The sequence below is a fragment of the Neodiprion lecontei genome, chromosome 6 (genome assembly GCF_021901455.1).
Source record: "Neodiprion lecontei isolate iyNeoLeco1 chromosome 6, iyNeoLeco1.1, whole genome shotgun sequence".
Taxonomy (NCBI): Eukaryota; Metazoa; Arthropoda; class Insecta; order Hymenoptera; family Diprionidae; genus Neodiprion; species Neodiprion lecontei.
Window position 1 is genome coordinate 3,430,217 of NC_060265.1, and position 23,057 is coordinate 3,453,273.

At 40.5% G+C, this 23,057-nt stretch overlaps 2 protein-coding genes across 3 annotated transcripts; both read left to right on the top strand.

The window, feature by feature from the left end:
- Window positions 1-2,282: 2,282 nt before the first annotated feature.
- On the top strand, window positions 2,283-4,598 carry LOC107224565 (muscle-specific protein 20). Its single transcript, XM_015664665.2, has 4 exons — window positions 2,283-2,441; window positions 2,676-2,887; window positions 2,995-3,115; window positions 4,092-4,598. The coding sequence occupies exons 1-4, from the start codon at window positions 2,412-2,414 to the stop codon at window positions 4,281-4,283; spliced, it is 555 nt and encodes a 184-aa protein (XP_015520151.1). The 5' UTR covers window positions 2,283-2,411; the 3' UTR covers window positions 4,284-4,598.
- A 6,862-nt stretch (window positions 4,599-11,460) lies between these two features.
- Window positions 11,461-21,065, top strand: LOC107224554 (muscle LIM protein 1). 2 transcript variants are annotated; one of them, XM_015664653.2, is made up of 9 exons: window positions 11,461-11,617; window positions 12,739-12,863; window positions 13,740-13,905; window positions 16,794-16,914; window positions 17,883-17,979; window positions 18,236-18,320; window positions 19,089-19,385; window positions 19,481-19,801; window positions 19,908-21,065. In XM_015664653.2, exons 2-9 carry the CDS (start codon window positions 12,749-12,751, stop codon window positions 20,182-20,184), a joined length of 1,479 nt encoding a protein of 492 aa, XP_015520139.1. In that variant the 5' UTR covers window positions 11,461-11,617; window positions 12,739-12,748; the 3' UTR covers window positions 20,185-21,065. The 2 variants fall into 2 exon arrangements, with proteins under 2 accessions (XP_015520139.1, XP_046598673.1); XM_046742717.1 differs by lacking the exons at window positions 16,794-16,914; window positions 17,883-17,979; window positions 18,236-18,320; ... (1 more) ...; window positions 19,481-19,801; window positions 19,908-21,065 and adding an exon at window positions 15,381-15,498.
- The last annotated feature ends 1,992 nt before the right edge of the window (window positions 21,066-23,057 follow it).

Sequence of the window (23,057 nt, forward strand, 5' to 3'; positions counted from 1 at the left end):
TGTTTCGCGCCTTCTTAGGTAAAGATTGAACGGGGGAAAAAGCGCATGCGGCCTCCTGTGATTTTTATAGCCTCCAATCAATCTGCAGAATTTTGCAGCTCGTGGAAGCGACGAACGCCTACTAACGTCGTGGCGGCGACCAAGAAAGTAAAAAATATCCCTCGACCCACTCAACCGATGCTCACCAACCTTGCCTCTGATTTCGACTGCCGAATTCTCTACGTTATTACAAGTTTACCAACGACTACGAATATGGCTATCGCAAAACTCGGATGTTATTTTGTTTAACTGGATATGTTGCGAATGTGAAAATAAATAAATTGTTCGAATTCGTAGGAAATGGTTTCTTTTTTTTTATACACATTGCAAATTTCTCATGCTTACCGTATATGTCGTCGAATATTTCAAAATTAGAAATCGGTTTGCGGCTTTCGATCATCCTCAATTCTACTAGTTCCAAAAATTGATTGGGTAAATTTGTCACCATAGAGAAAGACAGCTGTATTTTTTACACGTGTTTTTCTCTGCTGGTCTATTTTATTTTTACACATACTTGATAACGTTTTTGAAAAACAAATACAAACCTCTCACAGAGTTTCTACTAAAATTAGAAAATCTAATGCGGTTTGCAGAAAATTTTGAAAAACAGTTCCTGGTATGGATTTGTTTCAGGTAATTTTTTTACGGACCATGACGACAAATTGAGAGAAAATTTTAGTGGTGTATCGATGATTATCATATTCTTGAAACTGCAGCATACGTCACGGCATACACACACCATAAATTCATTTATTCAAGTTTAAACTTGCTTTGGCAGCGCGACAGCAAGTCATAAGAACTACAACTTGCATGCGTATAAATCTCAGCAAACAATTACAAAGTAGGAGACTGTTGGATGATTTTTAAGTGTTGAAACTGAACGCGAGTATTTCGTAAACAGAATATAGATAGGTCCCTGTACATCTTTGTGTGGAAATCACTTTGAGGTATAATATTGCAATAGAAGAATTAATTCCAACAACTGTCACATTTATTGTATTAATAGAAATAAATAAAACCTTGACTATAGCGGATAGAAGTGCGGTTCCTGGTCATAATTATGACTTCTCAGTGTTTGTATAGTCTAAAAGTATTTGTGCACTAGGGTATGCAGAAAGGACCGTCCTTCGAGACCTTTGAGAAATGACTGAATTCTGTGCTGGGAAGAAAAAATGTGATATAAATTCGAGTATAAATTAGTACAAGGTCACACTTTGTATAGTTGATAAATTCTCCTGGCCCATTTCGTATCTAGGTTTGAGCTAGGGCATGGATTATGACATTTTTCTATTTTTTGACACCTCGCTGGTTCTACTCACCAACATTAACCAACCACTATTCGTGTATACTGTTATTCTTCGTACTCGACGTACGACATTCTTCGCCCATGTTTCACACGCGTAGAATAAGCATCGAATTTTTAGTTTTCCGTTAAATCGTTATATCGCGTTCTTCCTTCTACAATTACATTTATTCTTACGAAGAGAAGCAACGTTTCGTAGGAAACAATTGATAGCGCTACAGCAGGCTGTGAATGTTGAAAATTCCTGCTACTCCGAAGACTTCGGCGATCGGGATTGAAATCGTAAAAATGTCATAAAATCTTTCGGTATCTTGGGGAATATTGTAGCGACTGGTATATACCTATAATTATAATCGGGGCCCCGCAGATGCGGGGTATATTTAAACCTGAGTCAACTGCCGAGTTATTCCAGAAGTAAATATTTCTCGTATAATTAAACTAAACGGGGCGTTGCATAATTGTGCACATTACGTATGCACATTGGCATGAACTCCTAAACGTCGATTAGTTTTCCCGTCTCGCGTAAACAAAAGGTGTTACCCTAGTTTCACGGATTTACACCGCAGCTGCTGTCACAATTTTTAAAACTGCATTACACTTGCCACCCTTTACGGTGTGCGCGTAGCGCAATGAGTTTAACGGTAATAACGACAACAAAAACGACTAAACAAACAATCCGACCCGTATCGCTGCATACCTATTTAAAGAAGCGGGACTGTAATTTGGAGCATGTCGGGTTTGCGATCAAATTTTCTTTATTTTCTTCCATTTATACTCAGATTCGCGCGTAAGTTGTACATCGCCAACGCATAACGCTAGCTGGATACGATCTATATTTACCATATGCAGAGATGGCGGCGGTATTTAGCAAATCATCAACGAGTTGTTATACCCAAATGAATAATGTGCTAATATTAGAATCGAAAATTGTGGAAACAGTGAGCTTACGCGGAGTTGGAGAGACGAAAGCGTGGGCAGGATTCGTTGCGTTGCGCTGCGTTGCGATGGGGTATAAGAACGGTTGGCGAACGTCCTCGACACTTCAGTCCTCTGCAGAAAGCAAGTCAAGATGGCTCTAGAACGTCAAGTCCGTGCCAAGGTATACGCATAACGAGATATCATCGGAGAAAAATCTCTTCGTCTACATTCACCGGAAATAAAGAGTATCGTTCCGATTGAAAGGAGTTCGTTCATTTTTAAATTTAATTCTCTTCTCACTCCGATGGAACCGAAGCTTTTCTTTCAATCGGACAACTCTGATTATACATACCTACCGTGACGCAATTTTACCAAAATTTTATGCTTGTATTCTTACACTTTTCGTCGTTGACAGCTCGCAGGAAAACGCGACCCCGAACAGGAGAAAGAGGCCAAGGAATGGATCGAGTCCATCCTTGGAAAGAAACTCTTCGCCAACGAGGCCTACGAAGATGTTCTCCGTGACGGACAAGTCCTTTGTCAGCTGATGAACAAGCTGAAGCCTGGTTCCATCCCCAAGATCAACAGCACCGGTGGACAATTCAAAATGATGGAGAACATCAACGTGTGAGTACAATTATACAAATATCGTATCGGATATCGAGCGTAAATAATTATTCTAAGCTCGTTTGAAAATTATTCCAGGATTGTTAATTGATTCGTCCTGCTTTCAGGTTCCAGAAAGCTTTGAAAGAATACGGAGTGGCAGACGTCGACGTTTTCCAGACAGTCGATCTTTGGGAGAAGAAGGACATCTCCCAAGTGACCACAACTCTCTTCGCTCTTGGTCGACAGGTGCGTTAACTATTCATTATTCGCTACATCGATTGACTGTCCGGTTGACTGAAATGTTTTCAACGAAAATTACGAAAAATTGTTAATTCCTGGAATCGCGAATCCCGCTCTCCAATCGTCATGCCTATCTTATAGTTTTCTCTTTCCGCGCATCGGCCATTTTACAAATCACCAAAAATATCTTGTGCTATTCCATTCTGGTCCAGGCAGCGCGCGAAGCCTTCACGCCCCACTTTCGTCGGGCTGCTCTTAATTCGCAACATAAACTAGACGTTATGTAACCTTTAGTTTACGTTGTACGTAACTTTTTTTTATTTGCATAAAAGACTTGTATATACACGCGCGAAAATCGTCGACTATAGTAAAACTTGCGAGAGACAATATATTTACCGTGAAAATTCAAAAGTACCAAATGTGATTGCACTATTTGATGTACCGTAAGACAAATCAAGTAATCATTATAGTCTTATTCTCCAACAACAGTAAACAGTTTGAACAGAATTTGAAAAAAATTTATCACATTTTTTCCCGTAATCTGTGAAAAATTATTTTCAAAAACAAAATTAGCCGATACGACGTCTCATTATATACCATTCGAGTAGAACGAACGTCAAAATAAAAAACCTAATAGTGACATTATTTTTTACATTAGTATGACAAGTGACGACTGAATCCTTTAGATGCGCGATAATTTTCTGATATCCTTAACAATCGTTCCAAGCCTTCTTAAAACTATTACGACCGATAAAGATTCCTGCCGAATGAACCGGCGGAAAAAGATTTTACAACTTCACACGAACGAAACGATAAATTATCCGGAGGCTGAGCTTTTTATAGGTGAAAAATTTATGCGATATGCGATAAACATCGGGCAGCGTTACGCGCTTAATTCGTTCTCTTCTTTCGATTACTCTACGTAAACTTGATACTTGTGATTATGTTTTTAATTTTTTTTTTTTTTTTTTTTCCCACGCAGACGTACAGACACGAGGATTGGAAGGGACCTTACCTAGGACCCAAGCCCTCCGAAGAATGCAAGCGTGACTTCTCCGAGGAGACCCTTCGTGCAGGACAAGGAGTCATCGGTCTTCAGGCTGGTTCCAACAAGGGAGCTACCCAGGCTGGACAGAGCCTTGGAGCAACCCGCAAAATCCTCCTGGGAAAGTAAACAGTCGATCGTAATAAGCGTACGTGAAAAATCAATCAACCATCAACAACAACAACAACAACAACAACAACAACAACGATAACGATAACGACAGTCATATATCTGCAGAGATGCCTTCTCCCACTCCGCACAAACATAAATTTATATTTTGTATGTATATATATATATATATTATATATTTATTTATTTTAATTTTTGTAACTGAAAAATAATATAACGGTATTATTTACATTATTCGAAAGTTTTCCACAATGTTAATTGTCCTCAAGCTAGGCAGTTAAATTATTAATAAAATCAGCCAAACTTTCGTTCGTATTTACTCACCCTTTGTTATTTTCTACAGCCAATCAACCGCAATTTGTTCCTCTTTGCGTGCATATGCTTGTGCAGATTAATCCAGCGAAATTTCAATGATGTTTGAATGATCGTTATAAATATCAGATTATTACCGTCTGTCGAAAGTCAAAACTAGTTTGAAGACGTGTAATAATTCATAGGATCGGTCGGAGAACGTTCGCAATTCAATGATTATCATTTTACATCGAGACAGAATCGAATAACCTAATTACTGCGCGTGTCGTATTATTGAATTAAATCCAAGGCGCGCACGCAAGAGTGACTGTCATTCGTGAAATTTGATAGGCGAGTGTAATTTTCGCGTTAACAAAGCGCGAAATTCAACGCACAATATTCCCAAATACGTACATATAAGGTAGGTGCGCATGGATTTTACGTACGTCTAGGTATGCGTTGGATGGAAATACATTCATCGACGCGAGTTTCGTCAGACTCCAATAATATCTGTGCGAACGTGAGACTTTCAAACGGTTTGGGTATAACACAACCGCAGCCAACCCCCCCTTTTGCCACCGCGAAAACTTTTCACACCGTTTATAAATAAGTGTTACAACTGTTCATACTTCTGTATTGGTTAAGGGATGAAACGGCATAATCGTTGTACAGGTGTTTTATTTATCCTCGATATTATATAAATATTTATTACGAAATTGCAGCCGCCCCTCGGTATAGTACGGAATGATGATTGACTTTGAAAAGCGTTGATAATCAGCTTGGCAGCCTTGAATATTCAATGTATTTCAATCGTCTTCCTTTACCTATCCAAAATTCTTAAGAGTGATGCAGGACCTCCGTCAGCGACTAGTTTTACATATATTTTCAAATGCCCGTGATTCAAGGTCTGGTTGTAAATATAGTTACACGAATATTTGATTTCATCTTCGATGGCTTATCGGATTTCACAGCGAGTTACGCTCTTGGCTTTGCATGTTGTACCACATTTTCTTTCTCGGTCAATTTTATTCGCTTTATCAATGCTCAGTTGCTCGGTAGAGTTGAATTTTCTTTTTCTCCGGCTGTTGCGTAATTTCGGGTTTTTCCCCCCCAGCTTGCGCTGCAGGATTACACGGACGGATGTGATGCGGATTGTATAATAAGCTCTGCGGGATAAAATATACACCCACGGATATACGTGTAGGCTGGTTATTTATTACCCGTATAGTTACCCAGTGAATCAGTTTTATTTTGGATTTTATAAATAGTTCCCCTTGCCAAATATTTACAGGGGGATACACGGAATTACCGAATAATGTTGTAACGAAATAATTATGAAGACAGATGAAATTACATCACCTTATATCGGGACCGATATCTTGCCACTATCGATCTCGATACGTATTCAATAGTTGCGTGGCCGCAGTTATTCGACAACTGATTGACGTGATTGTACAATCTTCTTTCCCAAAATCAGTCCGGGGGACTGGGATTGCACATTTCACAAAAATAACCACCCGGACCGGAATCTCGAGTGGCGTAGACACAGTTATTTAAACATTATATACCAAATAAATCTGCAACTCGGATATTCGGGGAGGTTTCAAAATTTTATTCCGCGGTTAAAGAAATAATTTGAAACGTGATTGAACGAGCGATTCTCTCGCTCTATAAATCGCGTTGAAAAATGTCCTTGCTTTCGAAAATACACGCAGAAATAAATCATCTACCAAAGCGTCCGTTAGCGCATCGTCCATGAATGTATAATCGAGTCGCATACATCAGCTGGCTCAGTGCAACTCGGGAGTGTTCCAAAAAATCGAGACGTAATTCATCTGATTTAAAAAGCCGTCGAGCTGTTTTCAAGTACATAAAATTAGGTATACGAACGAAAAAAATCGGACATGACATTGAACGAGATGTTTTATTGCAATTTTTACTAGCATGATTATTACCGAAGAATGATTTCGAAGTGTGAAACTGATATGTCGATAACAGCTGATGAATATTTGTTGAAGCTCGGACTTTACGCTTCGTGAACTTTCGTACGAAGCGATTACGAACTGCGTACGTATAATGTATATAGTATACGAGGGTTTCAATAAATCCTGAAATACTACATTAGATTTTAGTCTGAAAAACTGAAAGAAAAAATTTCTCGTATCTGCAATCAGTATTGCAAAACGTACAATAGAACCTCCACGGGTCAGTAATCATACTTGACCCCAGCAGAATTTATGTCGCAATCGTTACCGAACGTCGAGTATCCGCAATAAATAGCATGTATCAACAGGATATCGATGTGATAACTTTTTTCTTGGTTTCTCGTGTGCCCGAGCTTAGAAAATGGAACATTTTTCAAAAGATTATTTCAAGAGTTGATACTACGGAAATTCACGGAACAGAAAAAAAATATAAAAAAGACCTTGTTCCTCGTATTTTTGACTGTTACCCACGCGTAAAGTTTATAATTTGGCACGATAGGATCATTAATTAAGTTCGAATGGAAGAATACCGTGTCCCACGAATGTGGGGTGTACGTATACGTAAATGACGTTATACATAATTCATGCTCGTGCGCAAATTGCGCGGCAATTTTTCCCGTCTTTATTTGTTTAACAGAAAATTTATTCCACTTCGATATTGTTATTCTGTAAATTAATTCGCTCGCGTTATACATATATCAGCGATTACACGTATGCAGGGATATCGGTGGAATCAAACGAAGTGTGATTCGCGAATATAGGTGGATGCGAGCTTCAAGGCGGCAACGGAATTAGGCCTGCGTGTAGGCTTGTCAAACGAAGTGGAAAACGCGGCAGCAGCCAGACTCGGCCACGGCAAGTGATAACAGCTAAACGAGCGTCTCGGTCGGACGGGATCATTGCAAGCCGAGTAAGATCGGCCTCGTGGCATTGTTTCACCGAACGTTCAGCGATGCTTTTATACCGCGTAACACTTGGCTCGATCCTCGACTTCCTCCTCCCGATTCCCCCTTAATTCAATCGTGCATTATGCGTTTACTCCTCATGTACCGCAGCCCTTAGGATCAATGCTTGTGCTTTTTCTGTCGCCGTTGAAAACTGTCGTCGATTAAATAGTGCAGGTATTCGAAAAGCTCGGCTGTCCCTGCGAGCGAGACTCGGCGAGTGTCGAGCTTTCCTGCAGCTAGAAACAATGGGGTTCCTTCCTCTCTCTCTCTCTCTCTCTCTCTCTCTCTCTCTTGACAACGCGGCACAGGCGCGGGCGTATCGGCCTGTCAAGGAGAGGGAAGAGAATATATACGTTTAATGGTGGGAGAAAAACCAACCAATCGAAATACGCGAAGGGGCAAAACAAATAAAGTGCAGCCGGACGCATGGATGCAGCATATACGTATACGTTGTATACGTGTGTATGCCCGAGGTCGACGATCTTTGCTAATTTTAGCAAATCTTTTTAATTTCGTTACACGGACGTGCGTCTAACGATTCCGTATGCATACCTACGTACGGTACAAGTTACATTCATATACACGTCGCTCATTTATTAACCAAATCAAACTTACGTGATTTCTATTTATTTTCATAACTCGAGATCGCGTTGTTTATTCTATATACATTCTACCAATGCTGAATTCCAAGGGGTTACATAATTCTTCAACATTTTTGCCTTGGAGAAGAGAGAGAAAAAAAAAAAGAAAAATAATTATATCACCGATTTTCACAGAGTTCGTTTTCAGAAACTCACCCGAATCGTAGCGCAAGGAAAATTGCGGTTCCTCATTTTCACGAGACGTATGACTATCGAATACCGTTTGTTATCCTGATCGGAAAAACGAACGTTGAAGCAACAGCTGCGATAATTGGCGCATATCAATTAGCAGAATTCAAAGAGCAAAAGGCTGACGAAAAGGTAAGAGACAGGAGCTGAGGAGAAAAATGTTGTTTATAGCGCAAATATAACAGAACCCATCTGTCCGGCGATATTCTTTCCTGCGAGTGACTCATTGACCGAAGATACACGCGTTTATGTATATGCGTACCGAGTGTGCTTTACTGAGATATTGCCAAAATCCACCAAATTTATTTTCGACTCCACACCATCTGCATCTTCAGCTACCGCGCGCTATTACCGGAATGTGTTATGCCTCTTATGTAGCATAATGCTACTATGCTATATACTTAATGTTTTACGCAGGTAATTTTTGTAAGCGTAGAATGAAAGGTACGGGATCTCGTTTCGCGGATCAATCGGACCCCTGTGATCCGTAGACGCAAAATTCGTCGATATTTCGTTTCTCTTTTTCGCACGCCTCGCTTATTTTCCCCGGTATTATATTCGCGATTCCTCAACTTCGCAATTCCGCCACAGAGTCACTGAGATATTTGCGCCTCTCACCTTGAAGGTTGTTAGCCATTAGCGAGGTTAGGCAGAAAAAATTGGCCACGTGCCTAGCTTTTAATAATTGCACATCGTCGTTGCGGTATGCGGATAGGTAGGTAAATGATGTTTGATGGTCGCCATATGATCAATAGCTCCGCAATAAATTCTCTCCTAGACGGAGATCGGGGTTTGAAATTATTTCAAAATTGGTCTTGAGGATTTATGCGGCTGGTTAATTTTACCATTAATGAAATTTCCTCCGTGACTTACATCGAGTCGCGCAGCTCGTCTTCGTTCCACCGCATCCGAAGCTCATTGAAATCTCGTCAGTTGCATCGGTGCGACTTTGACCGTCCGACGAATGGGGGATTTAAAAATGTCCAATTTACAGCTTTGATAAGGCTAACGCATAACTGCACAGGAAATCTCTTGTACACGTGTGGTTTTTTTAAACCCACAAGTTTGGGTGCCGACTCAAGCCGATTCCTCCACCCGTCGTTAAGGCTCGTAAACTTTTTTCCCTTCCTCGCATCTTTCCTCGTTTTCTGCAGCGTAAGGCTCGGGGCATGGAGTATAGATATAGAAAATGATGGCCCAGTTGCCTAGCTACCGGCCACCCGAAATATTAGAATATCCCACGCATGTAACACAATCCCGGCCCTAAGGTAACCAAATTTAGCATTTAGTCACCAGCAGACGCCTTCGAGACACTTGCGCTGACTCAGTAGAAGCGATACGGCGTGCACACCAGCCGGCGATCTTTCGCACTTCACAATTTTCCAACTTTCCACGAAATTTATCATTTCCTCAAGAATAAAGCTCCTTTCATCTCTCTCTCTCTTTCTCTTTCATTCCCCGCCCCCAGTCAAGAGAGAAAAACCGAAAATTTAAAAATTCAAGCCTCGGCTCGTTCGAAATGTACCCCAGCCGATGCATTCTGCTTAAGTTTATTGCAGGAACGGATTAAATTTATACTCATCCCTTGCAGCTGTCTTGTCTTCTCCCGCGATGTTACGAATAGGTAGTTCGTACCGCTGTACGATAATAATCCTTTGGCTCGCGAGTAGTTCGATTGGTTTTTTGATCATTTTTTGAATAATCCGAAAACGGGGAGGCCGTTGTTTTCCTTTTTTCTTTCTATTACAAAATCAAAATTTGTACCTGCCTGCGTACGAAAAAGTCAACGTGCGCCGTGTGCTTTATTTTTTCTTTAAAAATGACAAACATCAGCCCGGATGTAGAATTATTTGAAAAACTGTCTTTTACCGGGGTGCTCGTAGCAGACTTATCATATCCGTGCAACAAACGAAACAGCGGAACAACACGGAGGAGTGAAATTTGATCGACTGCAAGCAGGTGTATCAAGAGTATAGAATAAATTTAAGTTTAAATATACAAATTTGTATGAGTTTATACAGCGGTCAGTGTCATTGCGGTTTTGTCGAATGGCAAATGTAAACCGATTATAAGGTCAACGTTAAAGGATTTCATTGACGTGGTCACGAGATTCGGGTGAATTGATATAATGTAGAGAAAAACGTGACGACATGGATATTTAAACTCACTCGAAGAGAACAATATTAATAGACTGTATATACAGGAACGTTCGCGTTTGTCACGAGAGATTAATCCAACGCGGAGTATAACATGTAAGTTATAAGTACAGGTATATCACCGCAGGGTGAGAAAGAAACTCGCCGAGATGCTGTTTAAAAATAAAAGATTGACGAAAGGAAAATTTCTCGAGTATAAGAAAAATCGTTGAAAAAAGTAGGAGTCAAGAATAGACGCTAGCACATGATAGTGAATTTCTTATCCAAGAAACGTTTCCGTAGCATCGAAATTGCGTTCACCTGTTCAAACGAAGCTTACAGCATGTACCATACGTATGCGACACATGTTAACGTCTCGCCTCACGGACCGTCCTTGAAGCTTACAGGATTCAAAGGAATGGGAATTCTCTTCGTACTCTTCGATGAATAAAAATAAGATTTATGGATAATCTGCGTGATACGATCATAATTATCGATCGTACTTCGTTTCGGAACAAAGTCTCGTCCTCTTTCTTCCGTTGGCTTCTGTTTCCGGTACCGTTCCTCGAATAACCGTACACCCGCAGCAGAGTCGATGAAAAATCAGAGAAAAATAAAAAAACAAAAAATAAAAAGGAGAAACAACGAATCGAAAAGAAAGGTATTTGTCGGGCAGGTGGACCACCGTCCATATTTATCGTACCGATCTCATTATAATACGTTAGCGGGATTTAAGGCATTTATACACATCCCCCGGATTAAAAATAGATATTTGAGCAAGAATTTATTAATAGTAGATGAGTGTGCCGGCGGTTCCACCGGCGTTGGAACGGCGTGGAACGAGGACCTGCATAGGCCAGGCCGGTTCACGACGATAGCGGCCGGTTCCCGTTGCCGCCTCCTCCGCCTCCACGTCGTCGGAGCCCGCATTCCCCGCATCCGCACCCCCGACGATGGCCGACGCCCCGCCGCCGGCGTCATCTCCATCGTTCTAGCGATGCACGTGCCGTGTGCAAACCTTGGTATGACTAGACCTCGCACCGCGCCGGATCAGCCATTCGAATCCAGTATTAGTGCGGTGTAGAGTGTTACGGTGTTGCGAACTCCACGACTCTCACCTTCGACCGATTAAGCCGAAACATAGTGGTGAGTAGTAAAGAGCAAAGACCGAAAGTGAATATCCCAAGTCGCTGGGCGACTCGCTTGATCATCGTCGTACGAGCGAGTCGATTTTTCCGTTCATCGGTGTCGCACGTCGCATCTTCGTACGAAGAAACGAACATGCAGCCTTCGCGGTTCATATATCGCGGTATGATAAAGTACATGTAACGGAGGAAGGCAACGTACGTAACGTCGAGAGTGCGAAGAAAGAGAAGGGAGAAATGCGGGAGATCGGTGGTGGACCGTGGCCTCCTATCAATGCCACTGAATCGACTATGCCTACAGACCGTGACTTATATATCTCGCGAGCTCATCCGTTAATACGTTTATTATACTCGTACACAGATACGTACGTCTTACATACATATGACGAAAGTGCGCGGAAGAAAAGAGCCGGGACCTCCGCACACTTCCACACTCGTTCATATTCTTATTTTCGATTCCGCAAAAGAAGGAAGGGGGAATTCGGGGGTTTAACTAGGACGCGTCGGTCGGGCAAAGAGGGGGAGGGAGGAGGGGTGGTAGGTGGGCGCCGCGACGCCCGTCCGCTCCCTAATACGGCGTCGTCGGGTTACGACGCCGACGTTGGCCTACGCCGTAACAAATATAGCCCACACCCAACGGCGTCCGGCAAAGCGCCGCGCTCCCGCACCTCCTTCGATCTTCGTCCCTAGCTTTCCTTCGATACTATAGCCCGTATCTACGGAAATAGATCCGGTTGCCGACGGCCGGCAGCTGCCCGGCGAATTTACCGGCATTCCCCCTTTGGTCCATGCCATCTGCATAGAGGTATCGCCTTCCTCGTGAAATACTGTGTTTACCTTTAAATTTCACGATGCTGGGGTAGCACCTGTAACGGAAAAACTCGTAAACTTGGGAAACATTTTTTTTTTTTAGCCTCTAGAAAAAATAACCTGCAACGATGAAAGGGAAGCGATACGCGAATCGCTTGTCCGGCTCGTTTAGCAATTACTCGCAAGATTGTCAGCGGAATTTTGCGCAGTGGTAAACGCGGCGCGGTTTATTGGTCAACGGTTTGAACAGATCGACGCGATACGGAAATATGACGCAACGACGACTCATCTTTTATATCCTTCACATTTCAGAATAAGCAAAATGCCTTTCAAGCCAGTCGAACACCCGAAATGCCCCAAGTGCAACAAATCCGTCTACGCAGCGGAGGAACGCGTCGCCGGTGGACTGAAATGGCACAAGATGTGCTTCAAGTGCGGTGAGTATATGCACGAATAGTTGTAGGAAACCCGAGAGTGGAAAAACAACGCGAGGTGGTTCAAAGTCTGTAAAGACCTGGGGAACAGCCGGATCCAATGCGGGACGCGATCAATTTCGTCAAAGATATTTTCTCAAACGTATCAAGGGTTTCGCGCCTGGTACGATAAAAGGTCAGGAGACATAGATTCGGGACTAATTTACGCTGCAGGTTACGACAATCATATGCGTTGCACTTATCTAAAGTCCGAGGCTGTGCGGTAAAGTAAGAAATATCCGAGTTAATCGTATGGATGATGTTTACTTCTGTGATCGTAAAACGAAAACAAGGTAACGAATTCTTACTCGAGATAACGGCAATCGTTAAGTGCAATTCCGTAAAAGTTTATAATGCCCTGATTCGTTTCGAAGATTCTTCAACTATCGCGTAAAATTTTTACGACGCAGAGGAGCAAAGCGAAACGTCCATAAGAGACGAGAATTTCACTGCCGATTATTTATCGATCCTTTTTCTCATCGATCAACCGATCAAAACCACAATTGGACAAAAATTTCGAAGAATAAGGCATAAAAAAAAATCGTAATTACGCAATTTTAGAACAACTTTGAAGGAGTCGATTTATCGAAATAAGATGAATTCAAGCAGTTGGTTTACTAAATTTCCGACATTCCCAAAGGTGCGAAGTGAAGGTTTTTCCTAAACGTCACAAACTTCTTCCTAACGATAATTTATAAATTTTTTAACGCAAGGTAGGCGAAAGCTTCGCAAGCTCTCGAGAGTTCCGTAACGTTTGAAGAAACGAATTAGCGGTCGCGATGAAAATCGTCGAATCGAATCAGAGTCATAACTTGAATTCGAGTATATGTTGGATTGCAGGCCTCTGCAGTAAACTGCTCGACTCCACAAACTGCTCCGAGCACGAGAACGAGCTTTACTGCAAGAACTGCCACGGGCGTAAATTTGGCCCCAAGGGTTACGGATTCGGTGGTGGTGCCGGATGCTTGTCCATGGACGCCGGTGAACACCTGAAGGAGACTTCCGAGTGAGTGCGGTCGCCCTCCCTACCCCAGAACCATCTCTCTATCTCGAGGTCCCCCTGTACATACCAAAAACAAAACAATTAGAAAAAAAAAACAAAACCACGAGAACAAAAAACGAAAACAACAAAAAAAAATTTTAAAAATACACCAAAGTTACAGTGACAACAACAACAACAACAACAACACCACACCGACACTGAACAGAGAACAAACGTGCATGTGATATTCTTTCTTGATGGTTACATATCTCGTTAAACATCATCGTACGAAGTTGTATTATATATATATATATATATATATATTATATACTGCAGTATGTACTCACTTGATGAATATTGTTGTTTTCATACGATAATATACATCATACATGTTCTGCTCTTATATATGTATGCATATATGTCTTATACATATTTTAATGTAGCTGCGTTCCCGCAGATTAACCCTTCTGCACGGAATTATAATGCACACGACGATGAGTTTTGACATATAATTTCACACCTTTATACACACACATACATATATATATATATATATATATATAAACGACTGACAAATAATTGTATCCAAATTGAGGAATACCGCATGTCCTCCCCCCCCCCCAAATCTCTACATATATATTCTATATTACCCCCACCACCACCACCACCACCGCCACTACTACCGCCAAAAGTTTCAAACGTATAACACCAGTTTTCCGTTTTATTCTTTCTCTTAATTTTACCTATCACCATCCAATTTGATAAAACATTTTGTGTTATAATTATTATACAATATAATAATATAATAATACATAATACAGGTATTACGTTTCTTTCGATTGTTCTCTCTGTATACTTTTTTTTGATTCGTCGAATTTTGTTTTGTTCTTTTTTTTCTCTCAAATTTTATTTTTTCTTTTTTTTTTTTTGTCCTCTTGAACGAAATTTTTGTATTTCTTCTTCTTCTTCTTCTTCTTCTTCTTCTTCATCTTCTCAATCGTGTTCTTCATAATATCTCGGAAGAATACCATCACTTCGTCGAGATGTAACGATGATAATTAATTATATAACTTCGTACGAAAAGAGAAAAAAGAAAAAAAGAAAAAAAAAAAAAAACGTCTCTCGGTCAGATTATACATATATAACACACTTATATCTTGGTACGAAAAACTTGACAAGGATAAAGAAAAACAAAAGAAGACCCGCATATTTTTCCTTAAACGGTGGAGATATTTTACTGAAAAAAAAAAAAAAAAAAAAGAAAAACAACAACGAAAAACGAACAACAAGAAAAGATAAATTTTAATATTTTCCTTCTTTGCCCACCGGCAACGCATAAAAGTTCTACGTTCAGTATGAATATATAAAGTAATAATTTTTAGAATTAGGATAATTTGTACCATCTGTAATAAGTGCTATTATTAATTAATAAATAACCACTGTAAATGTGAAACACTGTCGCGATAATATGTGATGTGTCACCCCCCTCTCCCCGCCAGCCCCGCCGAGTTCAAGCCATTTGGGATTCAGCCATTGATATATTCGATCACACACGCACACACGCGATTATATGGTGAGCAACCGAGTATTGCGCCCGCGTGACGCTTTGCTTTGCCCGCCTGTATATTCTATTATACTCTCTTCTCCTGCTTGCATGCGGCCCCCGTGTAACAACATCTTATCTTATTCTCTAAACACTTTCTCTCACCCCTTTGCAACCGTATCACGAATTATTCTCTCATCCCTGGACATTCTTTCGTTCCTCACTTCTCTCTCTCTCTCTCTCTCTCTCTCTCTCTCTTTCACTATCGGCACCACCGCCGTTGCCGCAATGTACATGTTACACCATTTGCACATTAACCCCTTAACCGACCCCTAACAATTCCGCCTGCCTGCCTGCCCGCCTGCCCAATCGGCCAACCGCCTCGGCTATATAACTGCAGCTAAGCTCAACCTAGGACGGGTTTAGTTTGGCTCTGTAATTATCAGCTCTGCTTTTCGGCTATCCTCTTGGGCTCGGCGGTAGCGTATCGCGCGTGGTTGGGGATCTCTATTTAACACAGTAACCAGTAATAAAAAACAAAAACAAAAAAAAAAAAAAAAAAACTCGTTACACCCACTTCGCCCGAATATCCGCAGCTTTTATGTCACCTCGTTTATTAACGCATCGCAAACGCATGTGCAGGCTTTATTTTAGGACCGCTGCAGCACGAAGATAATTCTTATGTTGCATAACCCAATCGATATACGTAAATTACGCAGTGCATATAATTACACACCGGATATCATCAAACTACATGGGATACATCCGGTTTTTTTTTCATTTTACAAAAATGAGCTGCATATTTTTTTCATTTGTTTATTGTTTTTTTTTTTCATTTTGTTCGTTTGATTCCATGGTTTTCGCTGTTTCGGCTATAAAGTTGATTTTTTCTATGTTGGATTTTTTTTCTCACCAGTAGAGTTCGTTGAGTTTTTCTTACTTTTCTGATACTGTTATTTGTCCACTTTTTTTCGCTGTTACACGCGTCTTGTCATTTCTCAATTACCACATCTCGCTACTCTAATATCACACATCCTATTCCTTGTCTCATATTCTTCGTCCCGTTACTCTACTTCTTCTTCCGTAGAAAAATCTGTTGATACTTGCTTTGTTTGCCAATCAAGCCTGAACCAAGTCAAATCTCGCTAAATCCAAAAAAAAAAAAAAAACAAAATGAGAACAAACACGACGTCAGTCGGTATAACAAGGCGTAGAGAAATAGTGAGTTTGAAACAAAAGCGTCCTACCGCAATCGCGAGGTTTGGCTTGATATCTGGCACACGTATAAGTGACGCGCATATTTTTTACCAATATTTACACGAGAAATTCCTCGCCGATGTGAAATACCAATAGACGATTGTATTTTTAGCCCTCGAGGATCTCAGGCCGTGCTGGAACCACGCGCCATAGCGAAGGCTCCCGAAGGCGAGGGTTGCCCGCGATGCGGGGGCTACGTTTACGCTGCCGAACAGATGCTGGCACGCGGAAGGGTAAGTAGACGAATAGAAAAATATCGAAAATCGTTGAAAAACCGGCTATGCGGACCGCTAGAGATCGGAAAGAAAGAAAAACCACGCCGTCCACTCATACGGTCTTGTTGTTGTTATCACTTCTTGTGACCAGGGCTACCATAGGGCATGCTTCAAGTGCAAGATCTGTCAGCGCACCCTCGACTCTACCCTACATTGCGACGGACCAGATCGAGACATTTACTGTAGAGGTAGTACTGCATATTCGGTTGTCCGTTTTTTTTTTTTTTTCTAATGTTTCACGTCATTATGTACACCGTGATTCGTTTAACTTGTATTATCGTACGCAGTCACGACGACTGGGACTCAAGTCGTTCGCGTTCTTTTTTTTTCTTTTACACGTCGTATTCGTTTTGTATTGCCCGTTTTTTTTTTTTTTGTTTTTTCTTTTTGAAAAAAACAAAAAGTTTCTTTCACATACTATCCCCCGTTGTCCTGTAATTTTAATTTTTTTATTTTGAAAATATTTAATATTCGTAATTTGTATATTACACGTCTACGTTATAGATCTCGACTAATCAATTATCTTAGTAATACTCGGTAAAACAATTCTGTGTGATTAATATTCTTAACGAGAATGCGGAATTGAAACACAAAAATCCAACGACTGTGAAATAAATACCATCGTACAAGAGCTGCGGACAGGCAGTTTCTTATTAACTAATCTCAACCGCACGAATCAAGTCCGTGAAATTTGTCAACTCCATGATCGTTGTATGGCTGGTACATAATCAATGAAAAACTACGACAAAAAAAAAAGAAAAAAGAAAAAACAAACACCGACAAACCCTCGTAGCTGAGCCAAAAGTTTTAACAACAACGACATTGCACCGATTTAATACGCATACGTATCTTCTGATCACAACTAGCCCCCCGAAAATTGGACATTCAGTGACTAACAATCATTATTCCGTTTGTGTCTCATGTAGCAATGGCACAGGGAATGTTTTAAGTGTTCCGTCTGTACGAAACGGTTGGACTCTGTCAATTGCTGCGAAGGTCGCGACAAAGATATTTATTGCAAAGGTAAGAAGATCCCCAGTTGATGCTTCAGCTTCGCTTCGTCGAGGATACACGATATTGCAAATTTGAACATACCGTCCGTGTGCCCGTGCGTTAAATGTCCAACGTTGGTAATAAATTACCATTGAAAAATGGCGAAACAAGTCCATATAACAAAGAAAGTAGCGATCAATATGTGTACGGATGTTTAACGCGACGTCGTATCTCTGACGACGAAGTATTGACAAGAAAAGCAAACCTTAATCTGTATTGTCTTCAGTGTGCTACGGCAAGAAATATGGTCCGAAGGGTTACGGATACGGTCAGGGTGGCGGCGCTCTTCAAAGTGACTGCTATGCCAACGGGTGGGTTGCTGGCTGAGGAAGGATCTGAATAATGTTTAAAAAAAAAAAAAAAAAACAACAAACAAACAGACAATCCACCTCCCTCAGCTTTTATACACTGACTATATATGATGCGCTTATATCTGCTTAACAGCTTGCTATCCGAAGAAATTTGGACCGCGCGGTATCGGTCACGCTGGAGTAGTTTGGCTAGGCCTGCAGTGCGATATCGAAGACGAGGGGTACGCCTCAACTTCAGATCTTAATCTTCCCTCGTGCCTCTGCTCTCTAACGCTTTGTTGCCGCTGTCGCTAATACCGCCAATTGACCTCACCTGTAACACCTCGTCGTCTCTGTACCGTCTCGTTTTACACGACGTTTACACACGGAATAACGCGTGCAGTGTCTCTTTTCTCATATCAAAGTCAATCCACGTACCCTGCATTGTTATTACCTTCGTCACTTTTACTCGTCGGCTTTCGTTTTCACTTTCACCTTGTCTTCGGCTTCCAATCGTGTCACGCTTATGTACACGGGATACTTCGAAGGTACATACGTTACGTCATCGCGACTTCATTCAGGCACATCTTCGTGTGAGAATGACGTCGCAGCGTCAAATTTCACCTCCGACAAGACCTATGTAGTATAAGTCGAACCGATCGATCGTTCGTTCTTCTCTCCCTCAGTGTTCGAGTTGAACCGTGAACTTTGAATGTAGCTTACGATTAACACCGCTAATTGCTTCGTACCGCAAACGATAGTCTGCAATGGATGATCTTTAACGTACAGCGACGCCGCTCCCCGTACGACCGTGATCGATACGGCCATCATCAAGGCGCCACCTGGCAAGGGTTGCCCACGTTGCGGAGGCGTGGTATTTGCCGCCGAGCAGGTACTGGCCAAGGGTAGCGAATGGCACAGAAAGTGTTTCAAGTGTCACGACTGCAGCAAGACTCTCGACTCCATCATCGCCTGCGACGGTCCGGACAAAGACATTTACTGCAAGACTTGCTACGGCAAGAAATGGGGACCACACGGTTACGGCTTCGCCTGCGGATCTGGTTTCCTCCAGACCGACGGTTTGACGTGAGTTTTGACATGAAATTCCCGAGGCCGCGACCTTCTCCCCGGCTGCTTCCCCGTATCCTCGTCAATATTGCTGACCACCCTCATCCTTACAGCGAGGACGAGATCTCCTCCAGTCGTCCGTTCTACAACCCAGACACTACCTCGATCAAGGCACCGGCAGGTCAGGGCTGCCCGCGTTGCGGCGGAATGGTTTTCGCGGCCGAACAACAGCTCGCCAAGGGAACGATGTGGCACAAGAAATGTTTCAACTGCGCCGAATGCCACCGACCGTTGGACTCGATGCTGGCGTGCGACGGTCCCGACAAGGAAATCCACTGTCGCTCCTGCTACGGCAAACTCTTTGGCCCGAAAGGATTTGGATTTGGACACACTCCGACTCTCGTGTCAACGAACGGTGATAGCGCACCGTCATAGTAAGTCGATTCCGCGGATAACGCTTGGCAGTTTGTTGTACAGTAAATGAAAGAGAAATCAATTTTTAATTAAACAAAAAAAAATAAATAAAAAAAACAATTTCAGCATCGACTCAAACCCGAAGGTTGGTCAAAAGCGAACCGACGGAAACGGATGCTCGCGCTGCGGATACTCCGTTTATGCCGCTGAACAAATGATCTCTAAGAACAGGGTATGGCATAAGCGTTGCTTCAGCTGTGCGGATTGTCGTCGTTCCCTCGACTCGACGAACCTCAACGACGGACCTGACGGCGATATCTACTGCCGCAGTTGCTACGGAAGAAACTTCGGTCCCAAGGGTGTCGGCTTCGGTATGGGTGCCGGTACTCTCTCCATGGCCTAAGGTCCAAGATTGCGCGGATTGAATCTTGCTTGGCTCTAATTCGAAACGGAAGAACTACATCTATATAAGGACGAAAAAGCTAAGTATATGCTGACAATGGCGACGGAGGTCGATAAACAAGATTATACAAATACCTGCCGATTGAGTGAGAAACAATAAGCAGGGACGAAACTAACGATAATTATCTAACAATAACAATAATAATAACAATAATAATAATAATAATGATGATAATGATAATGATAATGATAATCATTGAAGTGTATCCTATATACATGGATATATATGTAATATAACGCACGAACGACCAGCTGGACACTGATGGCGAACGCAACTAATGAATAATAATTATTAACGTTACGTGTTCTCTTTCCATTTCATCATTTTTTTTTTTTTTCTTTTTTCTTTCATATTTTTGTTTTGTGTCGTTACCTTTTCTTACCGCACTACTACTACGAGATTCGAAAGTCTGTATACACATCACAGTTACTTGCACGATATCACTGTTGTCGTTATTATTATTATTAGTATTACTATTATTGTTGTTGTTATTGTCATTATTATTATTATTATTATTGGCATTATTATTATTATTGTTGTTATTGTTATTATTACTACTACTACTACCGCCATCATTATATTATTAGTATGCGAATTTATAGACACAAATTCTGCAAGTACAACAATTCATACACACATCAATAATATGTATATATACACACATATATATATACATATACACCACATAATAACACTTTCTGTATCGCTATATACATACCTACCTACACACGTGTATAATTCGTCGCGACGTATATATTTATTATGTAATTTCGACTTAGGGAGAAATATTATTTTAAATAAATATTTTTTGAAATCATTAATACATACGTCATTATATGTATACGCATGTAATATATATATATATATGTATACACATATGTGTATATATATTAGACTGGGCCAAGAAAAAACGAAGAATTTTTTTTTTTAATGGTACTGTAATGACATTGTTCATGACGACAAATAAAAATTATCCTGAAATTGTATGAAATTCACTCCTTTAAAAGTTATTCGACATTGAAATTACTTTTGAATACAATTTCAATGTCGAATAACTTTTAAAGGAGTGAATTTCATGAAAAATGTTAAGAGACCTTTTTTGTAGAGCATCAAATTTCCCATAAAAATAATGGTTTGATCTATGAAAATATTGATTTTTCTGGTAATTACAAGAATCGAAAATTCAAACAAAAATTTGAAAAAACAAATCAATGCTTAAGGCACGATTACAAGGAAACGGCTCGATCTACGTCAATTTAGTAAGAGAGCTTTTTTGTAGGAAATTTAATTTCCTTCAAAAATATGGATTGATGAAATTTTTCAGATTGATAATTGACGGATTTTGGGGAAAAAAATGCGGTAACTGTTGAAAAATCAATAGCTGTAACGATACACCCCTTAACATTAATATTAAGGGCTCAAACTTCAAGGATAATTTTTATTTGTCGTCATGAACAATGTTTTTACAGTACCATTAAAAAAAAAATTCTTCGTTTTTTTTGGCCCAGTCTAATATATATGTATATATAATATTCTTATCTCATATACGTATACAACTATTATAATACTGCAATATCAGCTGCAAAGTATGACGTTGCATAAATCATTTTCTAACGATAAAGCTGCACCGACATTCCGTTGTTCATTCTGCTTTGGTCGTCAAATATCGTTATAATCTATTTAGTATGGTTTTCTTTCGTTTTAATTTTTTTTATATTCTTCCAAGCCACCGTACATTGTATATGTTTACGCATTTTGTTGTTTGTTTGTTGTTTAGGGAGACAAATTGAAGTGTTGTCAGGCAGGAAATGACGAGTTTTGTTTCTCTTGTTACGAATTTTTTTTTTTTTTATATTTGATTTAAACAGGAAAACATAACGAAAATTTTGTTAAAATTTCCGTTTTTCTACGTGTATACGGATGCATGTATATGTAATTTTTGGTACATACTATCCGACATTTTTTAAACAAATTTTTTTTAATACACGCCCGCTATTAAAAAAGATGGAAAGAAAAAAAAAACATTCAACGGACTTTTTTCAATATGCAACCTCACAACAATCCAGTGGAAATATGAATAAATAATAAACTTCAGCGAAATTTACCTGAGTTTCAGCTACTCCGATGAAACAAAGAGAAAACAAATTAGGGTACACGTGAAAAGAATTCATCGTCTCTCCGATTGTGAAATTACTCAGTCTGCCTTCCGAATGGTATATTTTCGACGATACTGAGAACCTAAAAAAAAAAAACAAAAAAAATACAAAAGTTATTAGAACAATCGATAATAAGCAAACAGGAACTCACGGTTGTCTGTGCGACTTGTTAAATTGAGACAAGGTAAGTAATTAATTTGGATGTGGTGTAAAACACTAATTTTATATATTTATAGCAACAACTGTACAAGTTCCAGTCACACATAATGATATAGTAATATTTATTCTTAACAATAATTTATTACGGAATCATTCTGCAGGATTGTTCAGAGTCGGTTGCCAGATCAAGTGATCGATTGCCGTAATGACGATCATTGAAATCTTCTGCAACTATCAGTTGTTGAGGATATTCATTCTTTCGTCTAAGTTTCGAATAAATACATAACTGCGATTTGATTTCGGTATCAATTTTGACTCGGAAGGTAGGCATTATTGCTTCTAACAACGAAGACTGTCTCCGTTTCACAAACCCGGTCCAATTACCGTGTTAGAGACAGACGGTAAGTTTGAGCGATTTATTTTCATTCGAACACTGCGCTATATTACACATGTATACGCTTAAGCGCATTAGTTACCAAAGTTACCCGCAAGGAACTG

Bases quoted from the DNA above. Each gene is read 5' to 3' on its own strand.
- LOC107224565 (XM_015664665.2), top strand. From the start codon at position 2,412: ATGGCTCTAGAACGTCAAGTCCGTGCCAAG. The intron at 2,442-2,675 runs GTATACGCATAA...CGTCGTTGACAG, and splicing joins AACGTCAAGTCCGTGCCAAG to CTCGCAGGAAAACGCGACCC. The intron at 3,116-4,091 runs GTGCGTTAACTA...TTTCCCACGCAG, and splicing joins TCTTCGCTCTTGGTCGACAG to ACGTACAGACACGAGGATTG.
- LOC107224554 (XM_015664653.2), top strand. From the start codon at position 12,749: ATGCCTTTCAAGCCAGTCGAACACCCGAAATGCCCCAAGTGCAACAAA. The intron at 13,906-16,793 runs GTGAGTGCGGTC...TTGTATTTTTAG, and splicing joins CACCTGAAGGAGACTTCCGA to CCCTCGAGGATCTCAGGCCG. The intron at 19,386-19,480 runs GTGAGTTTTGAC...TCATCCTTACAG, and splicing joins CTCCAGACCGACGGTTTGAC to CGAGGACGAGATCTCCTCCA.